This window comes from Brienomyrus brachyistius, unplaced genomic scaffold (assembly GCF_023856365.1).
Source record: "Brienomyrus brachyistius isolate T26 unplaced genomic scaffold, BBRACH_0.4 scaffold36, whole genome shotgun sequence".
NCBI classification, from domain to species: domain Eukaryota; kingdom Metazoa; phylum Chordata; class Actinopteri; order Osteoglossiformes; family Mormyridae; genus Brienomyrus; species Brienomyrus brachyistius.
In genome coordinates, this window is record NW_026042311.1 from 1,497,756 (window position 1) to 1,518,542 (window position 20,787).

General features: G+C 42.0%; 1 protein-coding gene across 1 annotated transcript; it reads right to left on the reverse strand.

The window, feature by feature from the left end:
* Nucleotides 1-3,428: 3,428 nt before the first annotated feature.
* On the reverse strand, nt 3,429-8,108 carry LOC125721952 (uncharacterized). The gene is made up of 2 exons (XM_048998190.1): nt 7,385-8,108; nt 3,429-5,851 (listed from the first exon to the last, which is right to left on the reverse strand). Exons 1-2 carry the CDS (start codon nt 7,420-7,422, stop codon nt 5,086-5,088), a joined length of 804 nt encoding a protein of 267 aa, XP_048854147.1. The 5' UTR covers nt 7,423-8,108; the 3' UTR covers nt 3,429-5,085.
* Between the last annotated feature and the right edge of the window lie 12,679 nt (nt 8,109-20,787).

Consider the following 20,787-nt stretch of genomic DNA (forward strand, 5'->3'; position numbering starts at 1 on the left):
TGCTGGTTCACATCTTTGGTGCAACATCATCACCAAGTGTTGCAACCTTTGCTCTACAGAAATGCGCAGCCGATTTTGAAGACGAATTTGGACAAGAAGCCGCCAAAACGGTAAAGAGAAATTTTTATGTGGATGACTGCCTTAAGTCAACAGCTGATGAAGACACAGCAGTCACCCTGTGCACCAACTTGCGGAATATGTTAGCCAAAGGTGGTTTTCGGCTAACCAAATGGTCAAGCAACAGCAGGAAGTTGCTTAATTCAATTCCTGTAGATGAGAAAGCTGAGGGATTTCAAGATCTGGATTTGAATATGGACAATCTACCGGTGGAGAGAGCACTGGGAATCCAGTGGTGTGCTGAGACGGACCAATTCAAGTTCAAGATCAATCTCAAGGATCGACCACGCACCAGGAGAGGCCTGCTTTCCTTTGTCAGCTCCATATTTGATCCTTTGGGATTTATAGCTCCAGTAGTTCTGCCTGCCAAGAAAATTCTGCAAGATTTATGTAGACAGAAATACAGCTGGGATGAAAGTCTACCAAATGATGTCATTAAAGATTGGACAAAGTGGGCTTCTGACTTGTCACGGCTAGAGGATTTTGGCATTAACAGATGTATCAAGGCTAAGCAGTTTGGTACACTAATCTTCGCTCAGCTGCATCACTTTGCTGATGCGAGTGAAGATGCCTATGGAACAACAAGTTACCTTGTGCTACGCTCATCAACTGGCATGACTCAGTCTACTCTGATGATGGCAAAGGCCCGGGTGGCACCGTTGAAATCTCCCAGTATACCTAGGATGGAATTAACTGCAGCCTCAGTTGCAGTCAAAATGGATAAGCTGTTGAAGAAAGAGCTTGAATTAGAGCTTCAAGACTCGATCTACTGGACAGATAGCACAGTTGTGCTAAAATACTTGAATAGTGAAAGCGCCAGATTCAAGACGTTCGTTGCTAATAGAGTGACAACCATCCTGGAGCACTCTCAAGCTTCGCAGTGGAGATATATCAACACCAACCTGAATCCAGCAGATCATGTCTCGAGAGGACAAACTGTTGAAGCATTTTTGAGGAATGACAGCTGGCTCTCTGGACCAAGTTTTCTGCTCTGCACAGAAGACCAGTGGCCTAAGAATCCAGACCCTGGGATGATAAATGTAGATGACCCAGAGGTCAAAAGAGTTGTTCTGTCGCATGTCGTTCAGACACAAAAGCCCAAGGGTGCATTGGACCAGTTGATGATGTACTACTCGTCCTGGTCAAAACTGAAACGTGCCATAGCATGGTTTTTGAAATTTAAAAATATGCTGAAGGAACTGATGGCAAGGAAAACAGAACTAAGTATCTCAAGCTGGGAAAGAATTGATCAGTTCAAGAAAACCTATAAGGGAACACACCTAACTTGTGAGGATCTGACCAAAGCTGAGAAGGAAATCGTGAAGTATGCCCAAAGGCAAAGATTTGGAGAGGACTTGGACATGCTAAAGGCACGACAAAGGGTAAAGAAAAGTAGTTCATTGCATAAGTTGAATCCAGTACTGCACGACGGAGTTATGAGAGTAGGAGGCAGGTTGAGCAGATCATCATTGCCAACTGATTCCAAACAGCAAGCCATCCTGCCGAAGGATTCATACATCACAAGTCTTGTGCTGAGACATATTCATGATGTTACAGCACATGCAGGAAGAAATCACATGTTGGCTCAGTTACGACAGACATTTTGGATCCCCGGAGCAAATGGAGTCATTAGGAGAATTTTGTCTAAGTGCATCACCTGTAAGAAGCTACATGGGACGGTTGGCAAGCAACTCATGGCAGATTTGCCAAAATGCAGGGTTCTGCCTGACGATCCTCCATTTACAAAAGTTGGCATTGACTATTTTGGCCCATTTGGTGTAAAAAGGGGAAGAGGACATGTAAAAAGGTACGGAGTTATTTTTACTTGTCTTGCCATACGAGCAGTGCACCTTGAAGTAGCGTCTTCACTGGACACTGATGCATGTCTCAATGCAATTAGAAGATTCCTTGCAAGGAGAGGACAGGTTAAAGAACTGTATTCAGACAATGGAACTAATTTCCGGGCAGCTGACAGTGAAATGAAAAAATTGGTAAGTGGGTGGAATACCAGTGTAATTGAAAAACACTTGCAACAGAAAGGTATCCAGTGGCACTTCAGTCCTCCAACAGGATCTCATCACGGAGGACCCTGGGAGAGGATGATCCGCTCCGTGAGAAAGATTCTGAACGTCACCATAAAGGAACAGCTTGTGGACGAAGAAGGTCTACATACCGTTTTGTGTGAAGCTGAGGCCATCATAAACAGTAGACCCATCACCAAGGCATCTTCGGACGTTAATGACTTAGAAGCATTAACGCCTAATCACCTTTTGTTACTGAAAGTCAAGCCTGAGCTGCCTCCAGGTGTGTTCAGTAAAGATGATCAGTACGCAAATCGAAGATGGAGACAAGTCCAGTACCTCGCTGACATATTCTGGAAGCGCTGGTGTAGGGAGTACCTCACACAGCTACAAGAACGTCAACGATGGTCTACACCTCAGAGAAACTTCTGTGTCGGTGATGTAGTGCTGATTGTGGACGATACGTCACCCAGAAATTCCTGGCCGCTTGGAAGAATAATAGAGACCTTTCCTGATCAGAAAGGCCTTGTTCGTCAGGTGAAGGTCAAGACCAGGACCAATGAACTTTTGCGACCAGTAACAAAGCTGTGTCTGCTGCAAGAGTCTGAGGATAATTGATGGACTGTTAAGAAGAATTGCTTGGTTTTGTGATTATGTAGTTATGGACTATATGAAAGCTAAAGTTATTCAGCTTTGACTGAGTTAATAAGATCATTAGGCTCCTTCAGTTTAAATTTTGAGTAATTGTTTTAATGGTATTGTTAACAATTAGGGGCCGGAAATGTAGGAGCCTAAATGCATTTCGTATGATTTGAATAATTAACAGTAAATAATATTGATTCAAGGTATAAGTTTATTAGTTTGACAGATATTATTTTATAATGTTAAGATTTATTGGATCTAACTTGTAATGTTTAAAAACAGGACTTTTAATGTAGTCCTGATGGACACTATTGGGGTGCTTTTATTATGATAAAGGGGGCGGGGAATAGGAAGTTGGAGGGAGAGGAGTGAGATTGGAGCGAAATAGTTTTTTGACCTCCTGGTAAGATTGCTCTCGAATTTTGATATAAATGCATTTATTTTATTTGTGGATAAAATTTTATGTTTGTAATATTGGTTAAAGATTCTAAGTAAACAGTTAAGTTTTGCGAAGCAGTTTCTTGGAGTTTTATGGAGTGAATTTGGACGGGAGAATTTTTCGAGCGTCAAGCTAAGCTTCAATAGGTACACGCAAGAACCTACAAGCGTGTCATGGAGCAAGCAGAAACAGAGAGTGGACGACTCACTCAGGGATTCAAAGGAGGAAAGGGGAAAAACACTAGAGACACTAATAAAAACAAAAGCAGACCACGAGGGGTCAAAAACAAGACAAGGAACAACAGTAATCAAATAAGAAATCGGTCGGTGGGTCACAAGCTTTTTTTTTTTTTTTTTCCCTCCACCACCCCCCCTCTGCGGAGGACCACTTTATTGTGCCCGAGATGTTATTTCAGGTGGAGTCTAGGACCCAACCTGACACGTGTGTATAGACAAACAGGCACACACATATACAAGCATACGTTCCCACCCTCATGCAGACATAAACAAATATTTACACATTCACCCAACATTTACACACACAGAAATGAACGCCGTACACATACTCTCACTCCCCATATATACTCTATGTGGACCCCTATTTTTCCTCTGGCGAGGAGACCAGAAGATCACCCCGGACCCCGCAGTAGCCGAGAAGCCCAACAGCCCAGACCCCGACCAGACGGCCAGCTCTTCCTCTCAGCCCCAAATGGCGAACAGGGAACGGGGGTGTGAAAAGACCCCATGCCCCCCTTCGCCCGCTCAGATGTGGTATTGGTGTGTGTTGTTCTAAAGTGCTTTTAAAACAGGTGAAGGGCATGGCACTAACCACCCCCTGCCGACCAACAGCTGGTGTTAGCTCGGCCTTTCTCCAGAGCCCTCAATGTCTATGTGTGATTAAAATTGAGATGTGGGCCCTGGCACCAGAGGTAAGGCTGAATGAACAGACCGCCCTCTGGATGCCATTCTGTGTGCCCATCCCCAACGCCCTAAATGTATGTGTCATGAGAGAGTAAGTAATGAGAGTGTCTACGTTGTAGTGTATGAATGAGGTACAGGTGGTCGCGAGGGGACAGAGGAGGAATACCTACCCTGCATCCCAGCAACGCACCTACACCTCAAAGCCCTACATGTGTGGTGGTGTGATGGAGCGGGAGGAGGGAAGCATTTAGGGATGGGGAGGAAAGGAATTGGGGGGGGCAAAATACCTCCCCCCCCGGAGCCAGCTCCCCCGCTGACCCCCATAGGCACTCCCCGTTCCCCGAAATCCATCCAGGGAGGGGGGCCCAGGCCCATCCAGACCGGGGCCCAAGGCAGCAGCACCACCGGGCCCCACAGAGCCCAAGGTGCCCCACCGGACCCCACTACAAAGGAAAAGCTACCCCCGCCCCAGCATTCAGTCAACTCCCAGACTGCACAAGACAAAAGACATCCAAAGACATTGTACCTCTCTGAAAGGTAGAAACGTTTCACCGCTCGTCCAAGCAGCTTTGCATGTGCATCAACAGAGGTAGAGGCATTAGGCACAACCTGTCTCCAATTTAACCTGCGGCCCTCTCATCATTTGCCAAAACAAAAATTATTCCCAGGAAAAAAACAGACCCAATTCACACCTCCACCAGGTGGACCACCCTTAACGACCCACTCTATTGGAGTAGGAGGGACTGGTTACATCTACCCGCAACTCCCCCCCCCCCCCCACTTTGTTTCACTCAACGAGCCCCCTTAGATTACTTACCCAGGAGGATAACTCCTGGACACTTACTACCTCCCTCAGTCTGAAGAAGCTGCTTGGATGAGCAGCGAAACGTTTCTAACTTTCAGAGACAAGTCCAATTGCCACGAGTCAACCACCAGAGAGTATGGTCTAAGGCTGCCTGGTCCTTCTGTTCCTCTGTGGTGAAGGGTACCTTAAGGGTACCTTCACCACATTGCCATTTGATACTGACACCTTCACATTGCCTGCTTCTAAATCGCCAACGATCAGATCTTCCAATAATAATTTGTCCACCTTAGTCTCAACAATATCCAAATTTATTGCATTCAGTTGGAATTCACTGTTTATAACTTCTACTGCCACATCCACAATTTCCAATTCAAATGCTTTTTCAAAAGAATTTTCTCTAATCTCCTCCACTTCAACTTCTCCAATTTGTACTTGCACAATTTCAAAATTAAATTTACTTTGATCTAAATATTCGAGATCAAACTGGCAGAGGTCTACCAGCACAGCTCCTATCTTCAGACTATCTTGATGGTTGTCTACAGGCTTTATGGAGATTGTCCTGTTATTTATCACAAAAGCCTCCAACCCATGTACATCTATCCCCTTATCCCTCCCAAGCTGGCTAGTGGGTGGAGTTACTTGGGAGCACTCCTCTTCATCACCCCAGCAGATGATCTCTTCCCACTTGTCCCAGGCTGCCCAATAAGCATCATCCGTCCAGCTAACTGCCTTGGCAATTCGCCTTCGGGAATGTGACTCAGTGGAACTGTCAGCCTGGTCAGAAGGTGATTCTGCTGGGGAGCACAGCTCTTTCTCATCTCCCCAGTCAATCACCTCTCCCCACTTGTCCCAAGTTGCCCAGTATCTGTCGTCGCTCCAGCAAACAGCTTTCTCCATTCGTCTGATTCTGAATGAGGAAAAACAACATACAGGCAATGCAATGGAGCTGTCAGTCACTCCTGACATGTGGACTACACTTCTGCACTGACCCACACCTTCCCAATCAACAACCGCATTACTGCACAGGCAGAGCTGCTATCTTTGGTCAGCTGGCTGGCGTGAGATTCTCAATTCCAGACAAGTCTGCACATTCATCTCCATATATGTAACAGTCTTACTACCTTGTAAATAGTCTGGAGGGTTTGCAGACTACCCCAACACTTTTGATGGAGCTAATTTTAGGTTTATAATGGAACAAAACAGATTGACTACAAGACATCTTGAGTGAGGGTTGGCAACCCTGCATATGACACTAACTAACCTGCACATAAAATTTAAATATAATCCAATCAATATACTGAATTTTACACAAACATATTTCAATATACAGTCATACCTCGGCTCACGAACTTAGTTCCTGACCTGAAAAGTGCGTGACCTCAATCAATTTCTCCCATTTCAAATAATGTAAATATGTATTATGTTCAATATGTTTAAACCTCAGAAACGCTGCATTTTCTTCAATTTTTTATATTTTTCTGTGATCAAGAATCCATCCATCCATTTTCCAAACCGCTTATCCTACTGGGTTGCCTATCCCGGAATCAATGGGCTCGAGGCAGGGAAAAATCGAGGATGGGGGGGCCAGCCCATTGCAGGGCACACTCACACACCATTCACTCACACATGCACTCCTACGGGCAATTTAGCAAGTACCCGGAGGAAAGCCCACGACGACATGGGGAGAACGCGACCAAGAATATAGACTTAAATTAAAATAACCTTACTTGTAACAAATAATGCTGTTGGCACGTCAAACTGTCGGTGCAGCGGTAAGAAAATCGGGAGAAGACTAACAATAATAGAGGATTTATACATGGAAAAATAAGTTCACACAACACGTTATTCACCATGAACTAGAACATATCGCCGACTTTCTCTTTAGGTCACTCTATACATACATATATACACTTCGAGCACGCGCAGTACAACTCAACACCCCCTACCGTACAATCAAATTATGACAGACTGTGCACATATAACTGAGAGCATACATTTACATTTACATGCTAACAAATGCTAAATTAAATAAAACATTAAAACTGAGCATACGCTGGTCGCTCGAAAGACGCCAAAACACGGAAAAGAACCACAAAAAACCCCCCCAAAAAACTAAACAATCAACATTAAAAGACGAAGTAACAGTCAAATGCAGTAATTTCGAAAATATGATTTTTTTTATTATTATACTGGACATTTCTTCGCGTTTCGGGTGGTTCTTTGGGGAGCTTTCATTGGACCCTTTTCGGGACGTTTGTGTGTTCGCGGCCCGAAACACGGTTCGACAACCGGTACAAAACATTTTGGAACATCTGGTTCGTAACCCGATTTATTCGTGATCAGGACTGTTCGTGGGTCGAGGTACCACTGTACATACAAAGACAGATACTAAATAATAAGATAAGTTATACGATAAAATGGGAGCAGAAATGCAACGTACCTTGCCATCTTGGTGCAGAAAAGCAAGTGAAGCCGCATCTTTCAAACCGGTAGCTTCCCACGTGCGGAGGCATCAAATGTAACCAAGCAACAACATAACTAAATAATAACATCATAATACGTATAGTTGTTATATAATAATGACAGTTTTATAAGTTTTTTATTTACTTTTAGAAGTAAATAAGAAAAAAAATTGTGTAAGAACTGCAAAGCAAGAATATAGTAGTAAGCATGAATCACACATTCAGCTCTGGATAATATCAGACAATGACTTAAAGACACGTGAAATGAACTGCACTCTTGGAGTCTGTCTCTCCCCAAAGCACTATGCACGGTAACTTGTTTAATATGGGAATTATAAAATGACACTTTGGTAACATTGCAAACTGTTGTATCGCGATACATAGCGATCAGTATGTCGAACTGTCACGCCCAGCTCGTACGATCCTCATGTGTGCCATGCCCCCCTGATTATCCACGTGTGCTTCCCCATTATACCCAGCTGTGTCCGATTATTTTCGATTATTATAGTCCATGTCTTGCTTTCGTTCCTGGTCGGTCATTGATGTTAGTTAGTCGATGTTCGTGCTTCGTCCCGTTTTAGTGCTAATAAATCCCAGTTTCCCCGTGTTCTGCCTGCCTGTTTCCTGCCAGTGCGATCGCGCTCGCAACCAGCCCAAAACCTGACACGAACAAGGTTATATATCACACAAGCTTCCCACAAGAACCTGTAATTAGACTAAGCGCGTACCACACTGGGCCCGGCTGCCTTATACGGCAACCGAGCACGATCGCATCCCGCCCCCTTCCCCAGTTCTGCCCCCCTGTTGCACTTACTGGTCCGGACGCGAGCACGTTTTGTCATCAACCTGCAACTTTTTGTGTGAAAGAAACATAAGAAGCAAAGCTGTGTACCACAGTAGGGTAGAATTCATGGTTAATTTCGTGGCTTATTTGGGGCGGTTTTGAGTATGATGACACACACAGATTTGTCAAGTATACAAAGCAGAGGTTTTTATTTATTCGTGCTGCACGTATAGGAAGATCTACACTTTATCAAATATCTCAGGCAGACTGATGCTGCGCGGGATACCGGTGCCAAAAAGGTATTGCGGTACCGCATTTTTGAAAGCTGTTCGGTATTACATTACATTACATTTCTTTAGTACTTGTACTAATTACACTATTTTCGCTTCCGCTAACTATGGGATCATGACGATGGACTCTATATAGCAAAATCACTGCCGAAACTAAGTTATACACTAAGTTAGATCTGCACCCATCATGCTATATAAAATACTAAAACGTCAGCTAGTTAAGTATGATGTACATAGCTTCACGTCAGTGATTTATGTCAGGGATATACATTGACGTCATCAAAGTTTGAATAATAAATAGATAATAAAGCATAATGTGCTGCGTGGGAAGTGTTTTATATGTGATCAGGTCATCAGAGCTGTATTATGGGATGTCACCAAGACAGGTAATGCTAATACTTAAAAGTAAATAGCATAATCATACAATGATAAGAAAGAGAATAAGGCAAAAACATTTCTTGAAATTTGGCCTGAGGGTGGCGCTAGAGTGATGGATGGATTGAACCCAAATTTGGTATGAATAGTTGGAACTGACCTCTATCGATGTGCCAAATTTCAAAAAAGTTGCCAATCAGCTCTATGGGCTGCCATAGACTCCCATGGCAAAAAGCATAATAATAGTGAAAACTACTAAAAACTATAGGTATCCTAATAATAATAGACTGTCATCTCTAAATTGCCCACAGTGTGTGAGTGAGTGCATTCCCTGCAATGGACTGGCATCCCATCCAAAAGTATACCATTGTGTCCTATGCTACCTGGGATAAGCTCCAGGCCCTCGTCTCCAGGATATGCGGTATGAGGATGGATGAATAATAATCATGTTTATTTCAATTTCAATTATTGGCAAATATAAACATGTACCAAGGATAATAGCAATAAATACAGTATGCCAAAATAAATGCTAGAGGAGAATCCTGCAATTCCTGCCCCAGTCCTGGGTCTGGGGAGTTTATTCTCACTGAGATTGCATAGGATTCCTCTGGCTGCTGTTTTTCTCCCATACATGTGAAGTGCTACTTCTTCATTGCCCACATGTGAGCCAGTATGTGAGCCCTGATCCGGGCTACCATCCCGCCCAAGGCATTTCCTCTGTATGCTGCTTCCTGCAGCCCTGCAGTGGATAAAAGGAAAGGACAATGGTTTGTTGATTTATAGCACATATATTATTATATTTTATATTGTTCAAATATACATTACTCAGTAATAACTCAGTAACTACTCAAGTACAAATGATGAACAAATACAGTAACTGTTATGATTAAGAATGAACGAACGTGGGATCAGTATATAACTAATGCTTTCTGGTTAATTAATGAATTAAGTAAGAGTGTACTACTTCATGGGCTCTCATGCCCGGCTCGTACGATCCTCGTGTGTGCCACGCCCCCTGATTACCCACGTGTGCTTCCCTGATCTTGCCCAGCTGTGTCCACTTATTTTCGCCCAGTCTCGTCTATTTCAGTCCATGACTTGCCTTAATTTCTGGTCTGTCATTGATGTTAGTTAGTCTTAGTGCTGTCTGCTCCGTCCCGATCCCGAATAAATCCTCGTTTTCCCCGTACTCCGCCTGCTTCCTGCCCGCTTGTCAGACTGTGCGCACTACCCGCTTTAACTAGCGAACTCTGACAGGTGCACTGGTTAGCACTGTTGCCTCACACCTCTGGGACACGGGTTCGAGTCTCCGCCTGGGTCACATGTGTGTGGAGTTTGCATGTTCTCCCCATGTCGTCCTGGGGTTTCCCCCCACAGTCCAAAATCATGCTGAGGCTAACTGGAGTTGCTAAATTGCCCGTAGGTGTGTGTGTGTGAGAGTGAATGGTGTGTGAGTGTGCCCTGCGACAGGTTGGCCCCTCATCCTGGGTTGTTCCCTGCCTTGTGCACATTGCTTCTGGGATAGGCTCCGGACCCCCCGCGACCCAGTAGGATAAGCGGTCTGGAACATAGATGGATGGATATACTACGACATTATTTGTGCCCCCTCAAGTAAAGTGTTGCTCCTAACTCATCTGGTCTTTTTATATGTTGTTAAAACATACTGAATTAATCCCTGAAAGAAATTCTTTGAGGGGGTTAGAGAGAAAATGCAGGAGACTGAATCCAGGACCTCAGCTATATCTTTTTTAAGTGTTTACGTGTAAACAGTCAAGACTTAACTATATGGGCTCATACTAAAATTAAATATTCATGGCAAAGTGTTACTCCATTTTCAACAATATGAGCAGAGTATGCACAACCTTTTTATGTGAGACACAGCTATATGCACTATATATTTGTGCTTCCCCTAGACTTCCTGAAACCTTAAATAGTGTGACATTTGCAATAGCGAAAGCCTTCGTTTTAAAGATGACTTTTCATGTTTTCACTTGAAATCATGTGGAAAGATCACATCTCCACCCACAAAGCTCTTTCATATTTCCTGAGAGCCTGCTCCAGTGGGCTCTTGGGCAGGCAATATTGTATGTAACAGACCAATAAAGGAGGATCACTGTTTGAGGGTACTATTATAGCACTTGATTTATATTACTTATTATCCTCAGTCTTGATAGAATGGTACACTTCATTGATAAGGACCTACAGTGGTCTGTCAGTAAACCTACAGCTTGGACCAATACTTTAATTTCAGATCAGGTCAGGTCAGGTTGGGGAGATTGCACTGGAATAGGGTATTAGGGACCCTGCGAGCTGGATCAACCTCAGGGAATCATGCCACATGGTCATAGTGCTGTACCTGACACTTACAATGCAGGTAACCTGACTCACGCGGGACTCCCTGAGCAACCACTCATTTGACATGAAGTCAAACCAGTGGTACCCAAGGATTCTCCGAAGAGACACAGTACCAAAGGAGTCCAGTCTTCATTTCTGGTCACTGGATAACGTCCATGTCTAGCAGCCACACAGCAAAATAAGGAGCACCAGGAGACCTTCACCGTCTTACAAAAATATCAGGAGTGCCACAGACCCCATTCCAGCGACTACATGACCCCCATGCTCTCCCAATCCATCTACTGACATGATAGGAAGAGGCACGAGAGACATGAATGTCACTGCTGAGGTAAGTGATCCTCTCAAGGTTGACATTCTCTCTTTTTCTGAACTACATTTCACTGTAAACAGTACATCTACTGTAGATTCCCATTCATATTCCATTACTGCTTCTCCAGTACAGGGAACTGCTGTGCTGGGAGCTTACAACAGGACCCAAGGTACCCAGAGTAGTATACACACAGTCACAGTTCACACAGTCTGTTGATGGAAACTAGTGAACACAGAAAACTTGCAACATCATACTGATTTTTTGTCAGGGTCAGAACTGAACTCACAGCTCCGTAATTGTGGGGCCATGGTGTTACTCACTGAGCAAAACAAGCTCATGTCTGGATGTCTGCAAAGACCCCTATGAAGAGAAACAGAGAGGACCTTGTAACTTTGCCTGGATTAGGGTTAACAGGGTCCTGCCCAGGGGCGATTTTAGCCCATTTTTGGGGGTGCTTCAGCACCCCCAAAATGAATAAAAGCACCCCCAAGGATTTCTAAAGATTTCTAACTTTTTTGACAGTTCATGCTGGTTATTTTTTCATGTTCCGAATATTAAACCTAAGGTAGCTAACTGACTGGATGCCCATTAACTTTATAACTTCTGGTGTGTGTGTGTGTATTTTGCACAGAAAGACAGCCAGGTTCATAATGGATATAAGGAAGTTTTTTTTAAAAAAGGACGGGCATTCAGGTAAAAGTAGAAGATCATGATCTGTCAATCAAGAATAATGTTGGATCAGTGTTTAAATAGTCATATATTTTATTAAATGTACACGTGGTTTGGTTATTTGCCTTTTGATTGAAAGTACACTGAGAGAAGAGTTTTTTTATTAGTGATGTTAATAGTATTTTTTATATTAATGTAATTTCTTTATCTAATTGAATACAATCTATTTGTGTATGATTGTCAGTTCAAAGAGGGAGAGAGGAAAGAGCAGACAGTGAGGAGAAAGTACAAGGTCAGGAAGAACCAGGTAAGAAAACAAACAGGGAATAGTCAGTGACAGGCAAAACAGAAACTGTTAAACTGACAGAAAAAGATCCTAATTTTACTCATACAATCTGGAAGTTGTGTTCTCTCTATATTAAAGCTGCTATACAGAATCTGCAAAACAAACTGTGTTGAAGCAGCTTTTGCCTCTTTAACAATATTCCAACATAACATTATTATCATTAATTGGGCAGAATAAAATTAATGATATATTTTTCTGTGGTTCAGCCACAAATCTACAAAACCTCAGCCAATAGTAGGTAGGTCAACTTTTGGACCATCTAGTCAGTATGACTGCCGCAGTACGTGCCCCCCACATTTGCGCACTATCAGAAAGTGCCAAACAGTGTCCTGGTGGAGTGAGGAGTTGTAAAGAGAAGCAGAGTGCTCAGTTTATATATATACTAAGAATGTTTTAAGCTAGTTTATTTCACAGTTTCTGTACAGCAGCTTTAAATGTTTTCCAAAAGCACATAAACTTGCCTTATCAGTGTTTCTCAAACTTTTTACAGCGTGTACCACCTGAGAAAATGTTAAGCTCTCCCAAGTACCACTATGAAAGCATGAAACTCATAAATCTTACAAGACAAAATTCCAATCTGTTCCTAGAATGAAAAGTTACGCTAAAAAGTAAGTGCATTAAGTCAGAATGAGCATCCTAAGAACGTGAAAATTTAGCAGGCTGACATTGAAACAAGAAGAAAAGGGAATACAATGCTTAGTATATTAGAAATATGAATTTAGTGTACTTTAGGTATTTTAATTCAAAGTTTTGTACTTTTTTGATTGAATTGTACACGTTTGAAGTATTTTTATTTTCAAAAGATGCTTATAACTTTCCTCCAAGTACCACAATGGGGAGCCTCACGTACCAGGTACCACAGTTTGAGAACCATGATCTTATATCATTAGACTTCATTCTGAAATGTAAACAGGACACCTTCATTACATTTTCTTATTTATCGATATGATTTACTGTTTGGTTAATCTCATTACACAAGGAGGCGAAGAACAGGGAGAGACTCTGAGAAAGCAGACCAGGGAACAAGATGAGGAGAGGCAGAAAGAACCAACCAGTGAAAGAGATGAGGAGAGACAGACAGGGCAGAGTTCCAGTCAGCAATCCAAAGATGTGCAAGATATGGCTCTTGATTTGGGGGATAAGACTACTGGTCCTAAACAGTTACAACTGTCCCAGTACCCTCTCACTCAGGTTGGCACACAAAAAAGATCCTTCCAAGAAAACTGGTTCAAAAGCTTTAAATGGTTAGAATATTCTTTATCCAAAAAAATGCTGCTTTCTGCTACGCTTGTCGAGTCTTTGGCAAAAGTCTTAGGTATGACACATTAGTGAACGATGGAGTCAGTAATTGGCAAAAGGCACTGAGCAAGTTTCAAAAACATGAATCCACTCGGTCACACAAGGACAGTGTAGTTTGTTGGAACAGCTAAAAAGCAAGTCAGTCACAAGGCAATATTGTGGAACAGATAGAGGCAGCAAGTGCCGCAGAAGTAAGTGAAAGAAGGGAGTACCTAGAACGTATTGTGGCAGTGACCTGCCTTTTGAGGAAGCAAGGAATATCATTTAGAGGTCATGATGAAACAGAAGAGAGTGACAATAAAGGGAATTTCCGTGAGTGCATAAAACTTTTGGAAAAGTTTGATCGATTCTTGCAGAGGTACACACCCCCATCAAACACAACATACATCTCTTGTAGTAGTCAGAATGAGATGATTGAATGTTGTTCACAAGACGTAACTGTAGCTATTGTTCATGAGATGACGGAATCACAGATGTATGCCATTATGGCTGATGAGGCCAGAGATGGAAAGACAGAACAGTTGGCCCTCTGTGTGAGGTATGTGTCTGTGGAAGTTAAAGAGAGCTTCCTAGCCCTGACAGAGATGCCAAAGTTTGATGCTGCCTCAATAAATGCTGCTATTGAGAATCAGCTGCAAGAAAAGGGAATTGAGCAGTTGAAATGTGTGGCACAGACCTATGATGGAGCAGCTGTCATGAGCCGAACAGTTGGGGGGGTGCAATCCCATTTTCAAAAGAAGCACCCTGAGGCCATATATGTTCATTGCTATGCACATGAGTTAAATCTCATCCTATGTCACACATGCAGAGCTGTTTCTGAAACTGTAGAGTTCTTTGACATGCTTGAAAGTCTCCATTCCTTCTTTAGTGTGTCTCTTGTAAACCATCATAAGTTCATGGACACTCAGAAGAAATTAGGATTGGAGCAAAGTGAACTTGTGCAACTGTCAAACACACGCTGGGCATGCCAGGTTCGTTCAGTAACGGCTGTGCTTAACAACTTCCATGCCATAATTGAGTGCCTCTCCACTATCAACACACCTATTGCGGTGGGATTAAAGGCAAAACTCAGTAAATTCTCCTCAGTGTATTTGCTGATTGTTTTAAAGGATCTACTGTCTGTAACCGCATGTTTACACAGATACCTACAAAAGGAGACCACAGATATTGCCCAGGCACAGACATACAAAGATGCGGTGGTTGAGACTCTGAAGCAGAAGCGCAGTGATGCCACTGCTACTGATATTCATGCAAGGACAAAGGCTTTGTGTGAGGCAAACCAGATAGCTGTTTTGGAGCAGTCTTCTGGACAGAGGCAGAAACGAAAGAAAATGGATGGATTTGCTGTTGAGTCAACCTGTGGGGCAGGCAGTGAAGTCTGTGGCTCTTCTGTGTCAGAAGAGCTTAAAAGGAAATTGTTGTTTCCTTGTCTGGACAGAATGATCTCTGAACTTGAGAAGCGTTTTTCTGGTGTTAGTCAGGAATTGCTTAATGGGATTCAGGCGTGTAGTCCAACCTCAAACCAATTCTTGTCTGAGCCTCATTTGTCAGCCCTGGCACTGCATTACCATATTGAACTTCAGTTAGAGGAAGTTGCAGTTGCCAAAAACTTTTTGAAGCTCCAGAGTGAGGCTGGTGCCATTACAGATATGTTAACATTATACAAACTTCTGGATAAGAAGATCTTCCCCACACTGAAAACTGTTATTCAGGTTGCCCTAACAATCCCAGTTAGCAGCTGTAGCTGTGAGAGATCTTTTAGTGTCTTGTGTCGGCTCCATACCTGGCTGAGAAGGACCATGGGTCAAAGCAGACTCCAGCACCTGGCTGTGATGTCAGTTGAGAAGGAGATGCTTGAGAGAGTTGACCACCAAAAAGTGACAGACAGATTTGCCAGCCACAAGGTGAGGCGACATAGGTTAAAATAAAAAAACAAATCTGCAGAGTCATAGTAGTATCTGCAGTAAAGATCTTTTCATACATTGCATACATTGTACCATAGGCAAAGTTGCCTCCATCTTTATAATTTTTTTTATTAATATTTTGCACATTTGTGTATTTCACACTGTTCTATTTTTTTGAGGGTATTCTTTATGTATCTGTATTATATTATACATACACATTAAAAGTGAATCCCTGTCCAAAAAATGCACTCCGTTTACTTTTTATTCACTATTAGCATCATTCATTATTCTCCTCCAGTAATTAAGGTTAGAATATGTATTTTTTTATTACAATCCATTCTTCTTTTGCAGTTGTGTTCTTTTGCAGCATTTTAAAAAAAACCTTTATCAAATTTGATGGTCCTGTTAAAGACTTTTCCAAAAAGTGTTTTGCTTTTCTTACACAAATGTTGGAATTAAATTGTTAAAATGTACAAAACAGTCATGTCATGTTTTTTGACAAGGACCCAGGCACAGAGAAACTCTTAAGATTTAATAAAGAAATTTGCAGACTTGCACAGAGATGGTAAAATGATGACTGGTGACGGAGACGAAGACAACAGACGAAAAGGACAGGGAGGAACAGGGGTTTAAATGCACAAAGGAGACAGTCAGATAGAACTCGGGACAACTGGAGACATTTAAGGATGCGGGGACTGAAAGAGGCAGGGAAAAAGTCTCATTGTGACGAGTAAAGTGTATCTTGCCTTGCTGGGCAGCTCTCTGGGTGCTCAGCACCCCCAAAGCTCTGAACCTAGAATCGCCCCTGCACTACAGTTTTGCAGTCTGTTCTGCCAAACAATGTATTAAAAAGTGTAGTGTTATACATGACACTGTAATTAATTCAAGAGATGTACAATCAAGTTATAATAGTGTGATTATCATAATCACACAAATATATGAATTCCTCCGATGCTGAATTAAACAACCCTTCATGCTGTCCCTTATGTGAATTAGTAAAAATTTCCACACCTTTTTCACTATAGCCAACCATTCTCTCCATAGTCATATGCAATTCCAATTCCCCCTTTTATTTATTTTATGGCAGACAGACAGCAGTGTTTCCCCTATCATTATATTAGGGTGCCCCCCCCCCGCAGAAGGTCAAGTTCATCTTATTTAATTACATTTTCTATATAGCGTCAGATCACAGCAGAAGTCATTTACTGTAAGGTTACTTTTACTATAGAAGAGCTCTATACATTGTCCTTTTAATAAACAGATTAAATAGCCTTTTGTTATTTATCTTATTTGCACAACAGCTTGTCATTTTTGTCTCTATACCAGAGGTGCCCAATACATCGATCGCGATCTACTGGTCGATCGCAAAGACTGAGTAGATCGCATGACATAAAAAATAGAGGAAGGATGACGCGATCAACCGCGCCAGCTGCTGCAAAACTCCAGTAAGCAACCGAGTCGCCTCCAATTTATTTCTACTAAACTTAAGAGAGGGTATAAAACTGAATGGGGGAGCAGGACCAAGTACGAAGCCAATAACCTACCACTTCCATACGGAATGAAAGGAGGAGTATTTTTCCCCACAAGGTCATTTTCGAAGTGCGTTTGATTCATCTGTCAGTCTACCATTGCTATTCCGAAGAAGGGAAATGTGGAGCGGCATTTTCGGACTGCTCATAAAAACTACGGCATTAACTTCCCTCCGAAAAGCGAGCTGAGTAAGAGAAAGGTGAAGGAACTAAAATCCCAGTTCAATGCAAAAATGCTTCATTTATGCCAAAGGGAAATTAATAATAATGATAAACAATATTCAATAATAAGAATAATACTAACAACAATAAATAACAACGAATATCTATAAATCTATAAATAATAATATGTTTTGCATTTTATAGTAGATCATTTTGACTTGGTCATTTATAAGTAGCTCGCAAGCTGAAAAAGTGTGGACACCCCTGCTCTACACTTTCGCGCATGGCGGAGTTCCGTCCCGATGCGCGATCACAGACACGTGCGCGCACACACAGGTGAGCACACTCCCACCAGCGGACAGAGAGCGCGCGTCAGAAAATATGTAGCGTCAGCCACCTGAAAAGCAGAGAAAAATATCTGCGTTTTTTAAAGGGTAATAAAGACGTTTCACAATGGAATTTTCTGCTTTAAACTATCACCATTTTATGCTATCAGCTATCGTTTTTAAAGCCTAACAGTTAATATATTTTCAGCTCGAGCCAAACATCCGCAATAGGCTGCCAGGAGACCATCTTGTAACTTGCATGCCGATCTCAATAAATAGGCCTGACGTTTCTGACTTCCCATATCAAGAGGCTCTAGAAATGTTCTCTTTTTTTCCCCCCTTGTCCTGTCAGCTTTAGCAGAATCATGGTCTGAATGCTGTGCCAAACATGCTTGCTTTACCATGAGGGGATCTATAAACTCTGTATAGGCCCCTCATGTTGATCTATTTCTTTTTATTTTAATTTAATTTATTTATTTCAGTTTCATCATGTAAAAACATTGCAGTGGGTGAGTTGGCTGTAGTGGAGGGACATATTAGGAGGGGAAAAAAGAAGGAAAAGGATAAAAAAAGACATGAAAAACAAAAAAGGAGTGATAGATTCAGAAAGGAATAAACAAAATTATAGTGTGCAGAAAGTAACACAACTATACAAGCATATAAAATCTTAGTGTGTGCTTGGATGGGTGCGTGCAAGTATATGTACATGTGTGCTCAATTGTGTAGGCGAGATGCAGGCTAGTGTGCGTGCCCACTCTCTCAGAGGTAGAGTATTGGATGCGTGTGGAGATGTATGAGACTGTATGTAGTGTAGGGGTGAGTATGACTGTTGAGAAAGTAAGATGAATTTAAAATTGACGGGCGCTGCTTGTGAACAGCCCTCCTCCACATCACTCCCCCATCAAGACCCTGAATGTATATGGTGTGAGTAAAATTGGGGGGCGGCAGCAGCACAGAGGCGAGAGATACCACCAGCCTCTGAGTAGTGCCCCCGCCCCCCAAGGCCCTGTGTGTATACTGGCATGTGATGACTAAAGTGCAATTAAAACAGGGGGAGGCAGAAGGCCGCACAGCACAGTGAGTCAGGCCACGTAAACGGCCCTCCCCACCGTAGAATGCACGGTATACGGTATATATAGCGAGGGAGAGAGCGGGCAGCCCTGCCTGGTGCCCCTCTGCAAACGGAGGCTTCGAGAAAATAGTTCATTTGTCCTAATACGTTCATTTGGAGAGCTGTATAGTGTTTTAATCCAGCTTATGAAGTATGAACCAAATCCAAATTTATGTAGAACTGCAAATAGAAATTTCCAATTTACTTTGTCAAATGCTTTCTCTGCATCTAGAGATATAACCGTGGTTTCTAATTTGTTAATGGAGCTGTAGTCTATAATATTCAGTAGTCTACGTGTATTATTGGCTGAGTGCCTACCCATGATAAAACCTGTTTGGTCAGGATGTATAAGAAATGGACTAACTTTCTCTAATCTTTTGGCAAGGACTTTGCTAATTATTTTAAGATCTACGTCTATGAGTGAGATTGGGTGGTAGCTGGATGTCAGCGTTGGGTCCTTACCAGGTTTCAGAAGCAGGCTAATATTGGCACAGTTCATGTTTGGAGACAGCGAGTGATCATTCTGAATTTGAGTAACCATTCTGATAAAAACGGGTGCTAGCGTTGGCCAAAATACTTTGTAGAATTCTGCTGGGAAACCATCAGGACCTGGAGCTTTATTATTTGGCAGATACTGTACAGCTTCATTGAATTCAGATACTGATAGAGGAGAGTCTAAAACAGTAAACATCCAGCTTTGACAGATTTATATTGCTAAGAAATCTGTTGATGTCAGCATCAGATATATTATTCTGTGAGGAGTATAAAGCTTCATAAAATTCTGTAAAAGATTTATTAATTTGTTGGTGATCATGAGTTATATTCCTCCTCGAGACTTTAATAGAACAAATTGTTGATTTTTCTTTATTTAGTTTTAACTGGTTAGCCAGGAATCTTCCAGATTTATTACCTTGTTCAAAGTTCTCCAATCGCAATATTTCTACCAAAAATTGTGTCTTCCTATAATTTAGTTAATTAAATTCCAATTTTAGTTTCCTCAAGTTGCTAATTATCTGCTCTTGCGGTGAGGAAGCATAAGCTGTTTCTAATGATTTAATTTTCTGTTCTAATTCTAAGTGTGATTTTTCTTTATTTTTTTTATGTGAGCAATAAGATATTATTTTTCCTCTAATTACTGCCTTTCCCGCTTCCCAGATAACACATGGTGAGACTTCTGCTAGATCATTGTTATCCAGATACATTGCCCATTCATTTTTGAAATAATGAATAAAATCTTGATCTTTAAGTAAAGATGTATTGAGTCTCCAGTTCCTGCTCGTTGGTGTGACACTGTCCTTAACCAAAGACACCGGTGAGTGATCACTGATAAGGATAGAGTGTATCTGAGTTTCTGTGACATGCCTCATCATGGAACTGCTAATTAAAAAATAATCTAAGCGAGAATGTGAGCGATGTACTGGAGAAAAGAAGGTGTAATCCCTGGAAGTGGGGTGATGTGAACGCCAGGCATCAAAGACCAAAATCATTCATGTATTGTTTAAGAATATCTACAGATAGCCAGTTCCTTTGGTTCACTGCCGTGCTGAGCCTGTCCATTTCTCGGTTCAACACCAAGTTAAAGTCTCCTATAATGAGAGTGGTGTCCGAGTGGTCAGAAAGTGAAGTGAAGAGAGCATGAAAAAGGAGGGGTTGTCAACGTTTGGTCCATATGCACTAGCAATGCAGAAATCCATATTTTGAATAGATAATTTTAGTATTATAAATCTACTTTCTGCATCTATTATAGTGTTGCTAATGGTGAAATGAATCCTTTTGTTAATCAATATGGTTAATCCTCTTTGTTTTGAGTTGTAGCAGGCTGAGTACGTGTGAGGGAACTGTGGAAAGGTATGCATATATTCAGATGTTTTGGCCATATGAGTCTCTTGTAAAAAGACAATGTCTGCCTTCAAGTCATTTA